The 19,419-nt window shown below is 48.3% G+C and overlaps 1 protein-coding gene across 6 annotated transcripts in view; it reads right to left on the bottom strand.

The window, feature by feature from the left end:
- The window catches only part of ATP1A1 (ATPase Na+/K+ transporting subunit alpha 1), a 33,122-nt gene extending 15,307 nt beyond the window's left edge, over positions 1-17,815 (bottom strand). The window contains exons 1-8 of one of the 6 annotated variants that reach the window (XM_032602797.1): positions 17,489-17,815; positions 5,871-5,975; positions 5,117-5,176; positions 2,638-2,841; positions 1,870-1,983; positions 1,346-1,480; positions 1,116-1,233; positions 387-655 (exon numbers count right to left, since the gene is read on the bottom strand). In XM_032602797.1, the coding sequence (XP_032458688.1) occupies positions 387-655; positions 1,116-1,233; positions 1,346-1,480; positions 1,870-1,983; positions 2,638-2,841; positions 5,117-5,176; positions 5,871-5,975; positions 17,489-17,500 (1,017 nt within the window). In that variant the 5' untranslated portion in view covers positions 17,501-17,815. Of the gene's footprint in view, positions 1-386; positions 656-1,115; positions 1,234-1,345; positions 1,481-1,869; positions 2,842-5,116; positions 5,177-5,870; positions 6,037-17,345; positions 17,404-17,488 lie in introns of those variants that run through there. The other 5 variants (XM_032602807.1, XM_032602822.1, XM_032602815.1 and 2 more) reach the window with 5 other exon arrangements.
- Between the last annotated feature and the right edge of the window lie 1,604 nt (positions 17,816-19,419).

The following is a 19,419-nucleotide window of genomic DNA, read 5'->3' as shown; positions in this document are numbered from 1 at the left end:
AATGTGTATGTGGGGCTTCCCCCACCCCCCTCCAAAAAGCAGACTATTAAGAAAAGTGAAAATAGCCAGGATGTACCATAGTCTGTTTTCCCTACTTTCCCCCAAGTTCTTCTCCTTTCTGTGCTACACTGTTCTGGATCACGTGATAAAATTCAAGGAAAAAAAAAGTATGCTTCTGGGTTACTATCTTCCGTATAAAAACATGCTGAGGTCTTTTCACTGTCTAACCCCACCAGGTGGCTCTGAAGAAAACCCACATACAAACACATGCAAAAAAAAACCTAAGTCGGCAGCCCCCGCAGTCCCTGAGGAAAGGGTAGCGGATGACTCTCACACTCAGGCAGGCCGTCAGAGCCAGCGAGCATCGCCTTCCCCAAGCCTCTTACCGTGACGGTGGCCAGCAAACCTTCTGGCACGTTGGCTACAATGATGCCGATGAGGAAGATGACGGCCTCAAGCCAGGTGTATTCAAGGATCAGAGAAAGGATGAAGAACGACACGCCCAGGAACACGGCCACACCCGTGATGATGTGGATAAAATGTTCAATTTCCGCAGCAATGGGAGTCTGGCCCCCTTCCAGCCCAGAAGCGAGCGTGGCGATTCTGCCCATCACGGTGCGATCCCCCGTGTACACGACAATGCCACGTGCAGTACCTTAAGAGGAGGAGGAGGGGGAATTGTACTAAGTTTTACCAATGAAGCCGCAGAATCTGCACAATTACCTGGCAGGTTTTAAAAAAAAGAGACAGAAACACACACGTTTTTAAGGGCCAGCTCCTGGGCGGCACACGCCGTCCGTTTTAAACTATAGCGACTGTGGCAAAGGGATTTCTCTCCATTAGCAGGACAGCGGCTCCAAACCCCACGCTAGCTTAGCCCTGCCAACAGAAGAGGCACGCAGAGGTGGAGGGAAGAGGGAAAAAATAGCCCCGAGGCCTCCTGGGTCTTCCTGCCAACAAGTCAATTGCTTCTGCTCTGTGCCTAACTGAAGTGGTCAGAAATGGGGCCAATAAGACAAAAAGAGAAACTGTGGCCGGGGGTTTATTTTGGTGGTGGTTGTTAATGCCCAAAATAAATACCACGCCGTGCTGAAGAGTGCTTGAAAACGGTCTACCTTCAACGCAGTTGGTTGAAAAAAAGGCAATGTTCCGTGTCTCCAGGGGGTTTTCATTGGTGAAATCCGGAGACCTGGTCTGCGGTTCTGATTCTCCAGTGAGTGAGGAGTTATCCACCTGCCCGTGAGAAAAGTAAGACGCGTCATGCGAGCAACACGAGCCTCATCCCGGGCTACTGGCCCACTCAACTCACTCTGTCCGGAACTATGGAGACTCTGTTTAAACCTACCTTGCAGCCGTTTGCAGAGATGATTCTGAGATCAGCAGGGATTCGATCCCCTCCTTTCACTTCCACCAGATCCCCAACGACAACTTCTTCTGCATTTATGCTCATTTTTTCACCATTTCGAATCACGAGGGCTTGCTTTTGGAAGGAGAATACAGTTTACACCATTCCATCGGATAAAAACCAATACCAGCAAGAAGGTAGTGTCAAAATTACAAAATGATCTGTAATCCTAATTAGCTGAATGTATAGCAAAGATATCAATCTGTTTACTTATACAAGTTACAAACGCTTGCTCAAGTTATGTATGAGGCAGCCCGCATGTTGCCATCGTGCGGTGTACATTCAGAGGGAAGACACTCACTTTTTGGGGTATAAGAAAAACAGGTCTGGTTTTGGGTGTGGGGAGAAGGCATCCCCCTCTCTCTGATGGAGCCACTGAATATCTGGAAAACCTTAACTTCACACCAGCTCCAATTCTTGGGGCTGTCAAGTCACCTGATGGAGAAGGACAAAGCAGCAGGTACCTGAGGAACCATGTTTTTGAAGGACTCCATGATCTTTGAGCTTTTAGCTTCTTGATAGTAGGAGAAACACCCAGTTATGATGACGACGGCAGACAGCACCACTCCAAGATACAGCTGGGACAGAACAAACAAGTTAGGATGCATGGCTCTTGGTAAAGAATTGGGAACATTCAGTTAATTTTCGACTGAATAAAAACCAGACTTTTCACAGAGATCAAGGCTTCAGAAATACAGAACTCATGTCTTCATGTTTATCTTCCGCGAGACGGTGTACAAGAGTGTCAGAAATGGAGTCACACTGACGCTTGGTCACTAGCTTGACAGACTTTGGGAAATATTCTCCGTGAATCAGTTTCTCCTGCTTTATTAAAGAAAGATATTTTCAAAACAACTTGTGACTTCTGAAGAATGGCTACCAAACATTTCTGGACGTGTGTAATGTTCCAATATTAAAAGCTGTGCTCTGCCGCTCAGTGGCAGCAAGACCTGAGCCAGGGCCCGAGCAGAGCTGCTTGTTCACAGAAACAACATGCAGGGCAGAGGCCCAGCTTGGAAGAACATCTACACACAGGGCAGGAGATGGGAGAGAGAACTTGAAACGAAGAAGGAAGAACGGATGGCCTTGAAGGCAATCGTTGCTGATGCTACTTTTCCTCAGTGTTTAAAACCATCAAGTAACCAGTGGTAACTGAAAATAAGTAGGTGGCAAAGACAGAGGATACTTTATGCATACCTAATATAATCCAAATTAGAAACGACGGCACTCACATTATCATTTTGAGGTTCCTCTTCTGTAGCAGCTTGGATGCCATAGGCCAAGAAACAAAGAATTGCTCCAATCCACAGTAACATTGAGAACCCCCCGAACAGCTGCCGACAGAACTTGACCCATTCGGGGGTCGTGGGAGGGGGAGTGAGGGCGTTGGGACCGTCTCGGGCCAGGATCTCAGCAGCTCGGGCAGTTGTTAAGCCCTGAGAAATAGAGGAACATAAATAAGACAAACTGCTTCAGGACTTACAAGCTAATACAGCCACCTGACAGCTGGGAAGCTGCAATAAAAGAGTTGAGGAGAATCCCAGGGCAATGTAGAAGCTGGAAAATTCTGATGATTCCCCGCCTAACCCCTGCCCACGTCTACAACGGTTCAGGCAGACAACAGCCCAAGTTTCCTGAGGAACCTACAACACCCAAACTAAAATTCTTTTAAAACTGATCCACGGACAGACTGGAATCTGGTCCGGTCTCTTCCGAGTCTTAGATAAGGGATTCATGCCAAACTGCATTTTTACCAAAAAGATATCAATCTTAACTAATCGATTCAGTTTTGCAAATTAAGAGCTTAAGAGTTTCCTATGTACTGAATCTGTCAGGGAAGCGGCGGCGGGGGGGTGGTGGGGGGATCACTACTAATATCAAAGGAGGAAAAAAAATATCTGTCAGAATCCAACCTGTTATTGGGTTAACTTGCCAAGCTTCAGTATAGAACTTTACTCTTTGGACGGCAATTAAAATACTTGTCTGGGGCTTCCCTGGTGGCGCAGTGGTTGAGAGTCCGCCTGCCGATGCAGGGGATGCGGGTTCGTGGCCCGGTCCGGGAAGATCCCACATGCCGCGGAGCGGCTGGGCCCGGGAGCCATGGCCGCTGAGCCTGCGCGTCCGGAGCCTGTGCTCCGCAACGGGAGAGGCCACAACAGTGAGAGGCCCGTGTACCGAAAAAATAAAAATAAAAAAAACTTGTCTGGCAGGGAAGGGTTCACACATGTGCGTATTTGAGCTAAACCCCCGGACACCTGTCAGTTGAAAAGTATTCACCGGAAGAAGCAACCACTGTACTGAGGCCCTGCTGTTTTCTAATGGGCCTTAAAACCAAGATGCAATGACAGCAGACAAGAGACATGAGGCTCCCGGCCATGAGGGGAAAATGTGATTACTTTCATCATAGATACCAACTCATAAAAAAGACATAAAACACATTTTTGCCTGAAGTGTGTATACATATTTTGTTTTCATGTTATTTTTAATATTGGAGTTAACTAGGGAGTATAGGGAAAGGGATAAAGAACATGAAATGGTTCAAGGAAAACAAGGACTTACTTAGGACCCTCCCCTGCCTCAAGTTCGTGATGTGATCCCTGGACAGAATAACCACCACCACCACCAGCCATCTGAGCTGTCCCTACTTGTTGAGCACTGAGTCAATCCAGTGCTTCCAATTAATTGTTTAATTCTCACCACAACCCATTTTACAAGTAAGAAAACAGACCCTAAGTAACTTAGGGTCCCAAAGAACATGCTTCACAGGAATCTAATGAAAACTTCGGTGAGATAACCCATGTGATGTGCTCAGAGAGGAACTGCCTGCTGGGTCTTAGAGTCAGGCCTCCTCTCAGAGCTTAAGGCCCCCAGACTTCTCAGAACTTCTTGATAATTTATTGAAACAATAGCTACATACTAGCTGGCACTCTAGTCATTCCTCAGACTTTCTAGTGATTGTCTAGAAAATAACAAACTCCACCCCTGCGCCTGACTGTTTACTTTTATATTGTTTGTGGCAAAGTTAATATCAAAATCCCCTCGATAACAAGGATACACAATACATACTTTATTTAAAGGTTTCTTTGAGCTGTTCAAAAAACAAGTTTCAAATAAATGCTAGAATAAACCAAAGGCTCTGACAAACAGCAATGAGCTAGCTGATAAAAGTGCAAAAATCTGAATCGTTCAAGATTCAACTAGTTGAAATAACTCAATTTAACAAACGTAGAAGAATAAAGAGAAGGTTTGTAATCACAAGGTCAGGGGATGAGCACGGTTTTGGAGCTTTTCAGTTTCAAATCCTGGGACTCCCACCTATTGGCTGTCACCTGCTATATAAGATGGGGAAAGTAACATGCACTTCCAAAAAGTTTCAGGGGAAACAAAATAGTAAACAGCATATAAGAGCCCCGGTCCTGGGATTTCCCTGGTGGTCCAGTGGTTAAGACTTGGCTTTCCAATGCAGGGGGTATGGGTTTGAGCTCTGGTCAGAGAACTAAGATCCTACATGCCTCGCAGCCAAAAAACCAAAACGTAAAACAGAAGCAATGTTGTAACAAAAAAAAGGGCCCAAGCTTTGTGCACGTCATGTAGCAGACACTCAGATGGTGGCTGTCGTCGTTCTCCTTGAGTCCCTAAGGTTAGGCCTGTGATACTGGGGAAAACGGGATAGGGAAAAATCAGGATTCTATACAACCAATTAGAACATACTCGGCTCAAGTCCGTTCCGTATTTGCGATGAAGCTCATCAAGGCTAAGTTTGTGGTCATCCTAAGGGAAAACAGAAGGAAAAGAATTCAACACTGTACCATTAAAAAAAAAAAAAAGATTTTAAAAAGCATCAATGTCATCACTCCTCACTACCATTAGGCTCAGAAGACAAGTTTTTCTTCAGTGCACAAGTTAGTATACTTTCACCATCGTTGCCCAATGGCTTGGCAACCATACAGCTACCTACTGAATAGTCTTCACTGGAGAACGGCCCAAGCTGTGGGATGGGAGCCCAACTGTCTGCCACCTATCGTCAGAGAAACCCAACAGTCTTAGAGACCTATGAGACCTCATCTACCTTCTCTGATGACCAGGCAGATTACAGACAGGTTGCATCTGTGGATGCCTCCGCAGCCTGCAGAGGTTGGAAGTTCTCCGTGTTCAGTATGATGCAGAAACACAAAAGCAAAGGCCCACGATAATATCATCCACGGTTCCTCTGTGGACTTTTGGTTATGCCGGAGCGTTGAGTAACTTGTCCAACCCTCTAACGGCTTTTATAATGAAATTTTTCCATAGCAACCTCTACAATTCAGTAAAATCTGTACAACTGCTGTAATCTCTTTACTTTGAAAATAAAGCAAGTCTCTGACTGAAGGATGACTGGGGGGAGGGGTACCGTAACACTCAAAGGAGGTAAGATACAATCAATTTTTAAGACGAACCAAGAGCAGCCTTCCTCCTAGTACCTTACCATAGAAACTTCCTTCTTCAGCTCATCCATATCCCTCTCTTTCTTGGCCTTCTTTTTGTCGCCATGCTCTGAAACAGCTGCGGGTTCATATTTATCACGTCCAACCTACAGAGGGATGTGGGAAACGTGTGGTTGTGAATTCAGAACAGCATTTCGAAACTCGAGACTGCGGAGAAAGGAGTTTCGGCAGTTTTAGGAGAGCCATCATTTTGAAGAGTCACCGGGCTAATATCCACGGAAATACACGTTCTAAGGCTGCATACTCAACAACAGTCTAGGACTGATACTGCCATCACTAGCTCAGGTCAGGCCATCTGCACCCTAGGGCATTAAGACCAGTGGGAAAGTCCTGTCAGGCCTCAGAATGGCCCTGCCAGTTGCTTCCATTTGGGGTAAATGGGGGGAGAGGGATGTGCTGTCAACATCTCCACGCCTTGGCCCTCCATCTTCCCCAATGAAAGATGAAACTATCCTCACATCACTAACTTACTTAAGCACTTGGATTCTGAATCAGACAGGTTCATACCCTGGGCTCCACCACTTCATAGCTGTGTGTCCTTGGGCAAGTCACTAATTCTGAAATTCTTCTGTTCTCTTCCTTAGAATGGAGCTAAGGCGCCTACCTCCTTAGAGGTTTGAGAGGATTAACTGATACATACACCTAAATGCGAATGACTTTTATTGTGACGTTTGAATTCTTATCTTTGCAAAGAAGTCATTTCGGATCAACTTTAAATATCTTTAGGGTTTGCCTTAAGAGCACTGACCTTTTCATCTTATTAAAAAAAAGTCAGCCCAAGGATCCTTCAAATTCTTCAAGTGAAAGACAAACAAAGGGAGTCCCCACCCCAATCTGCAGCCCGAGAATAAAGCCCCCAAGTGAAAGTCCCTGGAAATATTTGGACACAAGCAGGATGTAGGAAAAGCATGTGCAGGATCCACCCACGCCTCCTGAAAACTGGAACAAGTTTTAGAGAAAACGTTGATTCCACAGTTTAAATCTAGATTGTTCCACTCCCCCACCTCCTGTTGAAAATGCACTCAGCTACACAAAGCCTGAACTTGGTGTTCCCAAGACTAGTAGTCCCTGGAGAGAAGGCGCCCCTCACTCCAGAGGCCCCCCAGCCCACAAACTGATACTATCGCCTAAGAAGGGCAAAGAAAGGCAATTACATTAGCAATTTTCTTACAATGGATGCTACGCGGTGCTATCTGTATTCATTTGTGGCTCTCCCTTAATCACTTCTGATTTTCAGGAGTACCTCACCAGCTACTAAAGCAACAAGTAGAAACACTGTCTAGATTAAAACTGTCCTGTGCTGAATATAAAGTAAATTTTAAAAAATCAAAGCATATAGGTGTCTTTCAGTCATAGCTGATATGGTTGCAAATAAATACAATGTTCACTTGAATTTGCAAATACCTTCTTAAGACTCTAAAGAGATCCTGGCCCCAGGTTAGTTAGTGTTGCCAAAACACAGAGACACGTACAGTATTCACATTGCTCAACTTGTGTGGTCACATTTACAGTGTTCCCTGCCCATTAACTCTTTCAGAGTGTTCTTTAGTTTCTGCGTCTGATCTGTTAAGAATGAAGCAAGTCTAAAGACAGTCAACATTCTCCACATTCTCTCCACTACAGAGCAACCACACGTTGCCCGGAGCCTCTCTGGGAGAGCCCCGGGGCCAGAGTTAAAATGAAACATCACACACACACTGGAAGCAAACAGACAAAACAAAGGACGGGGCTCCCACCAGAGAGGAACTGAAGTGGGACTTCCTTCATATATTTAATAAGGAAGCACAACACTGAAAAAGCACGACAAAGGCATCGACTAGGGATCTCTAAAAGACTCACGTGGCCCGTTTGTATTGATTTCTTAAATCCAGTTCACAAATTCTCATTAAGCAAGTTGAGTATCATTAAAACGTATCTAATTTCAAGATATGAAAATCAGAGTTAAAAGCCCTCTGCCTCACCATCTGTAGGCTTTGATTATTCTCCGACTTCCAATAGTTTCCACTCCGAAAGACGGGGAGAGAATTATTGGAGCAGCTAGACCTTGGACATGTTCCAGAGTGTTATCCCCATTTATAAAACAGATCTCCTGCCTGAAGCTTCTCAGTTATCAGTGGTTCAGGTAGCTGGAAATCAAGATTCCCTAATAACCCTCCCCATTCTTCATCCCTTCACGGCATATAAGGGGTGGTGGTTTAAAACAGGATATCTGTGAAAGAGACAGGGGAAGTGCTAACAAGTGAGATTTCTTCTCCTTCAAGCTTCAACTGTTTCACTAGGCAATGTCCAGAAGACTAGGCAGCTTATGCAACTCAGTGCTTCCCTACGAGTAAAACAAAAATACTAGCTTATCTTGATGCGAACCAAATATTACTCGAGTCCCTACCAATCTCAAATACTAATTTCAAAGCAGAAAAAAAATCTGTGTGTGTGTGTTTGGGGTGGGGTGCAGTGGTGCAGGGTAGGACAGGGAACAGCCTAAAATTAGGTAGACAGCATTTTCTTTATTATTTCTTTTAAAAGCATTTGGGAAAAACAAAGGTCACGAAAAGGGGAATGATAATATGGTCTCCCGCATCTACTGCGATGACCTGCCCACTCCTCTGGGCACTGGGCACACAATTCCCACTGTTTCCATTAGGGAATGCAGGTCAGTTCTCCTTCCTCCACGGAAGACAGGCAGTGACCGGGCTCCCTTCAAGAGCACCCTTGGGCACCGCTGTGCCGTCTCTGAGAAAGGGGAAGGGTACACAATGGAGGCTCAAGGCCACTATCATACCACCCCCCCAAAAGGGCCACTTGTGAACATTTGTTTTTCCCATTCTAATTTAGGAAGTGGGAGGTCACAACAAGGGCAGGGGCTTGCCCAGTGTGACACAGCCTAAAATAAAGTGTCATTACTTCGCCCTGTGCTTCCTGGGGATTTCATCCTCTCAACGGTTCACTATCAGTTTTGCCACCAGTTGATCTGGGTAGAGGGAAAGGGTGCTCAGGAGATGGGGTGAGAAAATTCTTGACAGGAGAAACCAAGGTTGAAACCTGGAGCAAGGTGCGCTTGTTTATTATTATTATTTTTTTTTAGTTGTTTCAAACTAGTTTCTTTAGGCGTTCCATTTTCACTCCTCAATGGATTTTATGCGTTTCTCAGATGCTTCTTCACTCATTAGTTCATCTAGTTCTGAAGGGTTACTGAGTGTCACCTTGATCAGCCAACCATCTTCAAAACAAGATCTGTTAACAAGCCGTGGATTTTCTGCAAAAGCTTCATTAATTTCAGTCACTTCTCCTGATAGAGGAGAAGAGAGTTCACTAGCAGCTTTTCCACTTTGCAAAGCACCAAACTCCTCATTTGTTCAATTCTGTCCCAACTTCAGGGAGACTACAGACAGTAAACATCTCCCAAAGCTTCCTGTGCAAAATTGCTGATTCCCGCCATTATAACACTATTTTCTGTTGTCATCCATTCACGTCTGTCTGTGAATTTACGCACAGAGTGGGGCTAGTGTGCAACGCTGGGAAGGTGCCCACCCTCAGCCCCGAGGGCTGAGGCCCCAACGTTCACTTTTTTAAAAACACAGACCAAATCCTTACAATGAGCAAGGCCTGCTAGGGCTGGAGATGCTCCTTCCTCTTCTTCAGTAATTAACAATTTAAAGCGGGTGGAGTGGGAAGCGGATATGACAGGTACAGAGAAACATCCCAAAAATTTTTACAAAGGCACACAAAGAAGGTGCAATGAGTTTAGGAGACAAGCTTCCATCCTAGACGTGAGTCACTTGACGTCTACGTAAGCTGAAACTGCCCCGAGGCCTTCAGACCCATCTCAACCGGCCCCCATCAGGCCTTAGAGGCTTTCTCAACTGTGCAGTGTGATGTCTGGCCACAGCTCCCACCACATCAGCACAATGCCCTGTGGCCAGCCGGGAGGTCAGAGGTCTTCAGACTTCCAAAATTGCTGCTGATAAAGTCTGGAGGGTACTTGGAAGCAGAGATGTCCACGCCCTTTGGACAGGACTATGGATGGTACTTTTAAGTCAGTCCCAAGTCATTCTAGCTCTGCCATGTGCCAGCTAGACAACCCTGAACAGTCAGCCTCAGTTTCCTTGTTGCCTAAAATGGGAATAACACTTGGTATAACTACTAAAGACTCTAGAGAGGCGTTCTGATAGATGAATCAAGGGGCTGCCATCAAATCCAAAAACAAAACACCTAAAAACAGCACTGTTTCCAAAACTGACAAAGCTTTGGACTATCAAGAGGGGCCAGAGGAGGGTAAAAGTAATTGCCCCAAACGCAGCACATTTCAAAGCTGGCCAAGAGGGTTGTAGAAAGGATACCTCTGAACCCAATTTGGCAAATTCCACCTTAGCAGGAAGTTGGAAGGATGGTCTCCGATCCTCACTGGTTACCTAGAGGCACTGCCTAGTCTGGGCTACATCTTTCCTTTATGTAAAAAGGGGGACGCGGGTAGGCTTTCCAGTCTCCCTGGGATGATATATGATTAATCATTATCAAATACAAATGTGTATGTGAAGGTACTCTGCAAAGCACTACACAAAGGTTATTATAACTTGGTTTTAATGAACATGTAAATCACTGCCACTCGTCACTGTGAAAAGTCTTTATGAATTTAAAAAAAAACACCTCATTTGGGGCATTTTTTATTTCATCATCAATTGAAACTTATAAAGATATAAGACATGACCAATCGCAGTTCATCACACCACCGATGGCTCCTAAATGATTAAGTAGTTTAGTTTATGTACAAGGATTTTCCATCCAGGGAGCTGAGGGTGCAGACGGCTGGGGCTGAAAGAGGATGGCACTGCAGGGCTCTGCAGCCCAGAGCAGCGTTTAGGGCAGAGAAGGAAGAGGACGTGACCCAAGGGACACCTGGCCTTCCCAGTCCTTCTCTCACTCACCTAAACCTTCCGCGAGGTGGGGAATATCAAGTAGCCAGGCCAAAGCAGTGGGTCTCTTTGTGAGCCCAGCTCAGTCCCTCCAAACTTGGGCTGCAGCCCATCAGCCAGCAGGGGGCAAAGAAAACAGCTCCAGCTCTAGCCAGTGGGTTCCCTCAGCCCAAAATGAACAAGGCTTAACCTTCCTCCCCAATCTGCCTGCATGTGAAATTTCAACGAGACTGCCAGTCCACCCTACCTGCAATAGTCAGTATACATCCATGATCATTCAAAACGATTCTATGGGGCTCTTCCCTGGTGGCTCAGTGGTTGAGAGTCCGCCTGCCAATGCAGGGGACACGGGTTCGTGCCCCGGTCCGAGAAGACCCCATATGCCGCGGAGCGGCTGGGCCCGTGAGCCATGGCCGCTGAGCCTGCGCGTCTGGAGCCTGTGCTCCGCAACGGGAGAGGCCACAACAGTGAGAGGCCCGCATACCGCAAAAAAAGAAAAAAAAAAAAAATCCTAAAACTCTAAATAATCAATATACTTTAGATTTATGACCTCTTTAAAAAAACTTGTTTTTTCAATGGGGTTTTCTACCTCTACATTAGGTACCTGGGTAATGAGGGGTTAAAATGTTCTGCCTGTTTCCACCCATTTGCTGCCCTCCTCATGTCTTTTTTCATTTTGTCAGGCCACTCTTTAGCTGGTGCTACTCAAAAGAAGTTGTTGGTTTGAGAGACCCTGGCTTAATAACCAGCACAAGCATTAAAAGGGGACTGAATCAATTTCCAGTAACTCCTGATCACTCCTCAACTGGTACCTTGAAGCCTAGGGTGGGAAGTAAAACAGCTGCAGGGCTGAAGAGGACAAAGGCAGTGACAGGCCCTAGAGAAACAGGGAAATAGAACTCTCCAGAAATAACTTGAGAGTTCTGCGTATCAGGCAATGTCAGGGAGTGAGTGAGTTTTCAGGCTGGGAGACCACGGGCTGTTCACGAATCAGGAACGTCTGGTGTGTCACTAGAGAAACGCCACCTGAGTTGAAACCAATAAACCAATACGGCACCACGGAAGCACCATGGGGAGGATAAAGGAAAAACACAAGAAGATGACACCCCAAGTGCGTGAGGCCCTGCCCTCACCATGACGACAAACCGGAAGGATAAACCAAGCACTAAGTCTCAACGATGCACAAAACCCCGTAACACACTGATTATCAGGCCCCCAAACAATACAGGTCCCAAAGACAGAAACACAAGCCATCAAGGATCAACTTTTCAGATCACCAACCAAAAACATCTAACGGCTGTTACTGAACAGGGTTTGAATAAAACCAGGTACAGAGATAATTAATGCTCAGATATAATCCACTGTAAAGTCACAAAGGAACTAAGGAATGGGGTCCACTGGCCAAAATCCCCTTGGCTCAAGATCCAAATGAAACCAGAGAGAAAAACTGCAGGGTGGGTTGGGGGGGGTAGAGTGGGGTGCTTCTATTCTCACTGTCAGAATCTGCTATCTGAAACATTAGTCAAATAAATGTGAAGAACTGCTTGTGGATTCCTGACGACAGATTTAAACACAACTAAGGAGGTGACTCATAGGCAAAGAACAGTCTCTCTATGACTACAGCCAAAGAATACACTTCCTCTCACACACACTGGATTCATAGCAACGTGAGAAAGTTCAGACCTGACTTGGTTATGGCTCCTTTTCCAAAAATATATAAACGAAGGAGAGTTTTAAAAAAGTAGTGGATTTTAAAATTCTCTGTCCTTCACATTATCACTTACTGGACACGTAATTTCAGCGGAATCCAAAATTGGACAGCTCTGGCAGGGATGGGGAAACATTCTGCCCAGTGCTTTGCTGGCCAAAAGCAGCAACTCTGATTACTGTGAGCCCATCTGATCTGACACTCGTGTTTCTTCTTCTGGCCTGCTGGCTGGCAGAGCGCCCTGGGCGTCTAGAAGAAGGCACCACAGCACAAATGTTCACCCTCCTGTCCCTCACAGAGGGCTGAAAAGCCCATTTTATTTCACAAGACTTTGACCAAGGCTCTAAAAATGTAAAGCCTTTTACTTGGAAAGTGAAAGTAAATGAGAACCCGAAGATGCCGTTCAATAGCATCCCAGCAGTGTCCAATGACACCTCCCCTCAGCTGCCCTTTGGAGGGTAATTCACAGTATTCAATATTTCCTATTCTTTTCAATTTTCAGTAGTTTTTTTTCAGCTGAAAGAAAAACCATTTTCTAGTTTTGAAAAGACTTAAGACTGACAAACAGCAAAAACTCAGTTTATAAAGATTAGATCTCTCAACGCCAAATGCTTTAAAATCCCAACAACAGCTGCCACTCACACTTCCCCTGTACCCTCTCTAAACGGAACACAGGTGACTTTCACTTGGGTGAGTATTCTACCTAAGGGCCAGATGAGAAACTGACACTTCAGGGCTTTAAAAAACTTTGTTTTAAATAAAGAAACTAATTTTACTTACTTTTCCAGACAAAACCCTTCGAAAACTATTTTCCTTAAAGCCTCTTTCATTCTTAAGTTTGTGTATGCTATGTGAAAGAACATAGCCTGGACTTCCCTGGTGGCGCAGTAGTTAAGAATCCACCTGGGGACACGGGTTCAAGCCCTGGTCCGGGAAGATCCCACATGCCACGGAGCAACTAAGCCCCGTGCACCACAACAACTGAGCCTGTGCTCTATAGAGCCCGCGAGCCACAACTACTGAGCCCGTGCGCCACAACTACTGAAGCCCGCATGCCTAGAGCCCGTGCTCCACAAGAGAAGCCACTGCAATGAGAAGCCCACGCACCGCAACAAAGAGTAGCCCTCACTCGCCGCAACTAGAGAAAGCCTGCGCGCAGCAACGAAGACCCAATGCAACCCCCCCAAAAAAGTAACATAGCCTGACAGAACAGAAAGTCACTTATCTGTTCATTTGTTGCTAAAATAATCAGAAAACAACGCTTTAGAAGGGTTCTGGGATGGAGAATGGATGGGTACCCAGTCTATTAGGCTTTACAATGTTGAATTCACTTTTTTTTTTTTTTTTTTTTTCAGTACATGGGCCTCTCACTGCTGTGGCCTCTCCCGTTGCAGAGCACAGGCTCCGGACGCGCAGGCTCAGCGGCCATGGCTCACGGGCCCAGCCGCTCCGCGGCATGTGGGATCTTCCCGGACCGGGGCACGAACCCGTGTCCCCTGCATCGGCAGGCGGACTCTCAACCACTGCACCACCAGGGAAGCCCGAACTCACTTTTTTTAAGTGCAATTTAGGAATAACGCTTCCAGGGGTCTGGATATTTTAAGTTTTATTCCTCACCTGAATAAACATTTTACTGGATTTTAAAAAATGCCTCGCCCCCTTTTGGGGACAGGGGTTGTCAGGCTTAGCCTACTCTCAATCTCCTCTGACTTATGATGCAGACCTCCCCCTTTCCTACCCTCCCACCCAAAGGTGAGTCACCAGAGTGTTACAAACTTACTGGCAGAGAAAACTACAAATTAACAAACAGTAAGTTACCCAAAGAGAATACACCCTCAGAGCAGGGTACAGAAAGGCGAGGGGTGTGGGGGCTGTTCGTCACTTATATACTTAACACTTGACAGGGGCACACGGTGTGATGCATCCCCGACCTTCTTCTATGTCCCTGCGGCTAGTTAACCAGTTCCTCCAGTAACCACTCCACTTGCTCGGGCCAGGCCTGGGCAACCTTCCACTCTGAGGACTCTGCCGTGCGATGTTTTCAGTCTAAAGTACTAGCTTTATAGCAGCCAGAGGGAATTTAGTCACACTTTCAAGCTGAGCTCCCAAAGGGCAGCTGATAGTGCTACCATACAACCACGATTTCTGCTGACATCTGTATCCCTTGTGCAACCTTCACCTGGACCTTTTTCCAGGCTCCTCTTTAAATCACTACCCATAAACCATGGTTTCTTTTCTAGGTAACTAAGTTAATGTTCAAACAATGGAGAACTGCAGTGAAGGAGCAGGTGACACCTCCCCTCCCCTCATTTTTTGTAAACTTGAGAAAAAAGAAAGTTTCTTACGTACCTTTGGTGAGCTAAAGGATTGGTAGGCCTAGCTGTGGATTTAAGCCAAGTGACTGGCAAAAACACCCAGTATGAAAAAAAGGACAAAATCCTATTTCATCCAGGAATGATTCAGCAGGAGCTGTTCTTCCATTTCTTTACCAAAAGCTTAGGAGATCAATTTTTAAGGAGAAATAAAATCACCTGAAATATCATCAAAACCTGGGCTCCCAACAGTAATGGGAAGGGGAGGGGAAGAAATTAACAATGACCTTAAAAATTAGCTACCAGCACTGGCTTCCTAGTTAACCAATTATCAGCAGGGCTTTAGTCACCACTCCACCCACATTCTAATCCCCATGTGGAAAAATCCCAACATTTGAGCATAAAATATCCTTCTGAACATTTGGACTATCACCGTAAGTCACTGGGGACAAAGGGGTAACTTTATCCCAGGGGAATCACCCCCACACACACACACCACCCCCCCGTGTTTAATTTATCAGAGTACCCAAAATACTAACTACAACCCAGCAGATAAGCAGCGTATCAGCCTGTGTTAACCAGTTACAATTCAATTTTGTGTTTGCCAGCCACTAGGCATTTTATTAAAGATCCATAAGACATCTAGGTTGAACTTCCACGACCCAGGTATGTTGCTTTCTTTACCACCACTGTGCATGTGTGTGGTTACGAAAGGGACATAGAGATCTATGGACATAACTTAGTTATTCAAACATCTCTCTGGTCCATTAATCCAGCCTCACAAACACCCAGTTTCATCTGAAAAATAACTTGAGAGTTCTGCATATCAGGCAATGTTAAGGAGTGAGTGAGTTTTCAGGCTGGGAGACCACCGGCTGTTCACGAATCAGGAACGTCTGGTGTGTCACTAACCAACCATTTGACCTTGAGCAAATCACTTCACCTTCCTAGGCCCCGGGTACATATCTACGATCTCTACAGCCCCCCAGTCAGTAATGTGAGGCTCAAGAAATAAACTTTTTTTTCAGGGGAAAGAGACAAAGAAATGAGCTTTAAAGAGCTTGTTTACTGGAATGACTTAGGGTTTGACAGTGTGGTACAAGCACAGGCCACTAACCCAGTTTTCATCCTGGAAGTACAGAGGCTGGCAGTCAGCTCTTTTCAGCTGCTTGACCTGAGCCAGCCCTCCACATTTTGTGCTTTTAGAAGATGTCACTTGTGCATTCCCACCTCTCCTTACTTTCTCGACCAGGTCCAAGCCTTTCAATGGCCTCCTTCAAAATCCATTTAGAGTCCCCAAAGAATGCACCGTCCCTCTTCGCCCATCACTCACTCCACACCGAGGAACCCTCAGAACCTTCAAAGACCTACTAACCGCCAAGGCACTGTGCAAGCCCTGGACACAATGGAGCGGATCCTCTCCTACCAGTATTCTCTTGACCTGGTCATTTTATCCCATCAACCGATACTTCTGATTGTTCTTTTGTATAAACTTTTCTCGACTGGACTTTGGCCCCGTTGGGGTCTGCCACCCAGTCTCTTGCCGTGGCTACGGGTTATCACAGCTCCAAGTTACAGAAATGCAGGAACCAGCCGTCGTTCTGGTATCCCCACAGCGCTCGCCTCTCCTGCCCAGGGGACCCCCCTCGTTCCTTCGGGAACACCCCTCTTCCGAAGGTCGGCACTCCTACTGCGTACTGCCCCGACTTCCCGTCCTTTTTCGTGTTTACAGTACCCGGAGACCCTGGTGGATCAGCCTGTGCTCCTTCCTGGATCATCCCTCAAAAATATCTACACACATCCTCCCCACCATTAAGATAACCATTCCAGTTGCTCCAGCTGCCCCGGGCGCATCCCATGTTTATGGAAAGGGGCCCATTAAAGCTCTCAAAAGTATACCTTAAAGGCCATCCTAGGGCAAAGACACACCCTTTCTGGCACCAGCCTGCCCGACCGGCTCCACAGTAAGGGGAAGCCAGTTTTTTCCTTTAGGGGAGGGCGGCCGCATCTGCGGGCAACTGGCTAAGCCCGAAGCCTCCAGAAGGAGCCTGGGACCCTAAGGCCGCCCCCGCGTCGCAAGCCCCCCAGCGCCGGGCCGGAGCCGCGGCGGGAACGGCAGCCCGGGAAGTGGCCGAGCAGAGCGCCCCAGGATAAGGGGAGGAGCACGCCTTTCCTCGGGGCAAGAAAGGCGGAGAAAAAAAGGAAGGCGAGAGACGCGAGGTGAAGGCGGGCGGAGGGAGGGAGGGAGGGAAGGAGCGGGTTGGGGATGCCGCCGGCGGCCCGCTCCTTGCCGGGGCCGCCCAGCAGCCGTCCCTCCCTCGTCCTCCTGGGCCCGCGGCTCCCGAGCGCCGCCTCCAGGAGCCCGGACCCCGGGCGCGCTCGGACTCGAGGGCCCGCAGCCCCTCTCCAGGGTGTGAGCGCTGCCCGGCGCTGCCGCCCTCCGTCCCCCCGGCGCTCCCTTCCCCCGCCCGCCCCTCATTACTGCGCTTCCTCCATTTCCAAAGTGCGTCGTCTTTTAAGCCTCACCGCTCTGCCAACCCATTCCGCGCCCCGCCGCTTCCTCCTCCTCCGCCTCCCGCTGGCTGTGGTCGCCCTCCTGACTTCCTCCTCTTCCTCCTCCTCCCCTCCAGGGCTCCCCGTGCCCCTCCCCTGGCTCCCCGGACACTCACCCCCTTCCCCATACTGGCGGTGGTCTGTGCCCCGCGCCGGGTCCTGTTGCTTGAAAATCAGAAAGAAACGAAGAGAGCGGCTCCCGGCCGAGCAAGCGCGACCGGGGGAGCGGAGAGAAGGGAGCTAGGGCTGCCGCGGGGCGGGAAGGAGGGAAGACGGCCGGCGGCTCGGGCCGATGCCTTTTCTGCCGCCGCTGCCGGGGCTGCTACCGCTGCTGCTGCCACGTGTCCGCCTCCTCCCGCCGCAGCTCTGCGCCCCAGACCCAGCCGCAGCTCAAGCCCGCGCCTCCTCCTCACTTCCTAAAATATGCAACCTGCGTGTTAGCCCCGCCCACGCCGCGGCACGTCACCGTTACCGGAGCAACCTGACACCGGCCGCGGACCTGGCTCCGCCCCCGCCCCAAGCCCCACCCCCTAGGCCGGGGCGCGCCGGCTGCGGCCGGTCCGGGCTCCCGGCAGGAGGGCGCCGGGCCCTGGGGCGCGTGTGCCCACGCCCCGGGAGGCCGCGGCCGCGCCACTCCCGGGCGCGCCGGCTGGCTGGGCAGCGGGGACTCGGCGGCCATGCAGCTCCCGCGCCCCCCTCCCGCCGCCCTGCGTGACGGGCCTGCTTTGGAGGGCACGCAAGGTCCTCGGTGGTTGCGGGGACGTCCACGGAACTGGGTCCCCGAACCTCCGCAGAAAGGAGGCAGAAACCTTGCGCGAAGGGGCCTTTCTGGGCATCGGAAAGCTCCTCTGGGACTAAGGGAAGTACCGGGATGGGGGTGAGGGGTCGGATGTGCCTGCAGCCAGCGCCCGCAGGAGGGACTGCGCCCCCTCTGCGGAGTCCAGGCCCCCGCGCCCACCTGCGATGGCCTCCCCGGCCAGCCTCTTGGTGCCCCCCGGAATGTCTCCTGTGGTCTTGGTATCCCCGTTATCCATATCCCCCCAGGGCCTGAGCTGGCCTTGCCGGAGGTCCCAAGTGCCTTCTCCCTCCTTTGCTTCAAGACCCCCAAATGATAATCCAAAGGGCCTGCTGTTAATTTATTCACGCTACTGTGTGAATGAAAGCTGCTTTTCCAGTTTGGGGATTCATTTTGGGGGGGAGGAATAACTGAAACCTAAGGGAATGCATATCCTTAGCAAAAGGGGCTCCTCCGAGGAGGAGATGTTTGAGGGCCTGTCTCATGCCTCTCCTTGCCCCCAACCTGGCACAGCAGGGCCTCTTTCACCGCAGCCTTTGGTGCTGTGAGGGACCTGGGCCTGGAGTGTGGTGAGTCCAGGAACCCCCCAGAGGGCCCTGGCCTGGCTGCGCTGTGTGGCTTTCTCCCATTACAGCTTCTGCAGAGGCTGCAATGGCTGAAGGTCTCCTACAGTTAAAAAGCGAAGTATTATTAACAATGTTTTGGGGAAGTCAGGCATACTCTGGGAAAGCTCGATTTGCAGGAGAAAGTCACTCCATGTCTCTGGGAATTCCGACTAGAAACAAGGAAAACATTAACTTCCTAAGCAAGTTAAAACCGGCCCTATCAACTCCAAGTATTAATTTAACGTGAGTAAAGATGTGAAACTTGAAAGAAACGGGGAAGGGGGGAAGCAAGAAAGAAAAACAAAGGGGGGAAAAAGTAGCAACTGTGTTATCAGACCATTAGCATAAGTCTTGTTCCTTAGAAGAAACTGTTTCTTTCCTCTTGCCCAAGAATGCATTAAGGGCTGGTGCCTCCTCCAGCGACCTTCAACCTTGGTTAAATCAGTGGGGGCCCTGAAGAGCAGAGGAATTGCCAACTGAATTCAAATTCGTGACTGCTGGGGAAAGAACCCCCAAATCCAGAACAGAGTTCCAAATGCTGCTAATTCAACAGAAGGAATTTATGAAGAGTTATCAGGGTTCTGTCTCCAAGGGTCTAGGAAATGCTTTATTTACATGCCCTACATCTACCATTACCGCTAACCTG

Source organism: Phocoena sinus, chromosome 1 (genome assembly GCF_008692025.1).
Source record: "Phocoena sinus isolate mPhoSin1 chromosome 1, mPhoSin1.pri, whole genome shotgun sequence".
NCBI lineage: Eukaryota > Metazoa > Chordata > Mammalia > Artiodactyla > Phocoenidae > Phocoena > Phocoena sinus.
The sequence above is the reverse complement of the archived record's forward strand: the minus strand, read 5'-3'. Positions and strand labels throughout refer to the sequence as shown.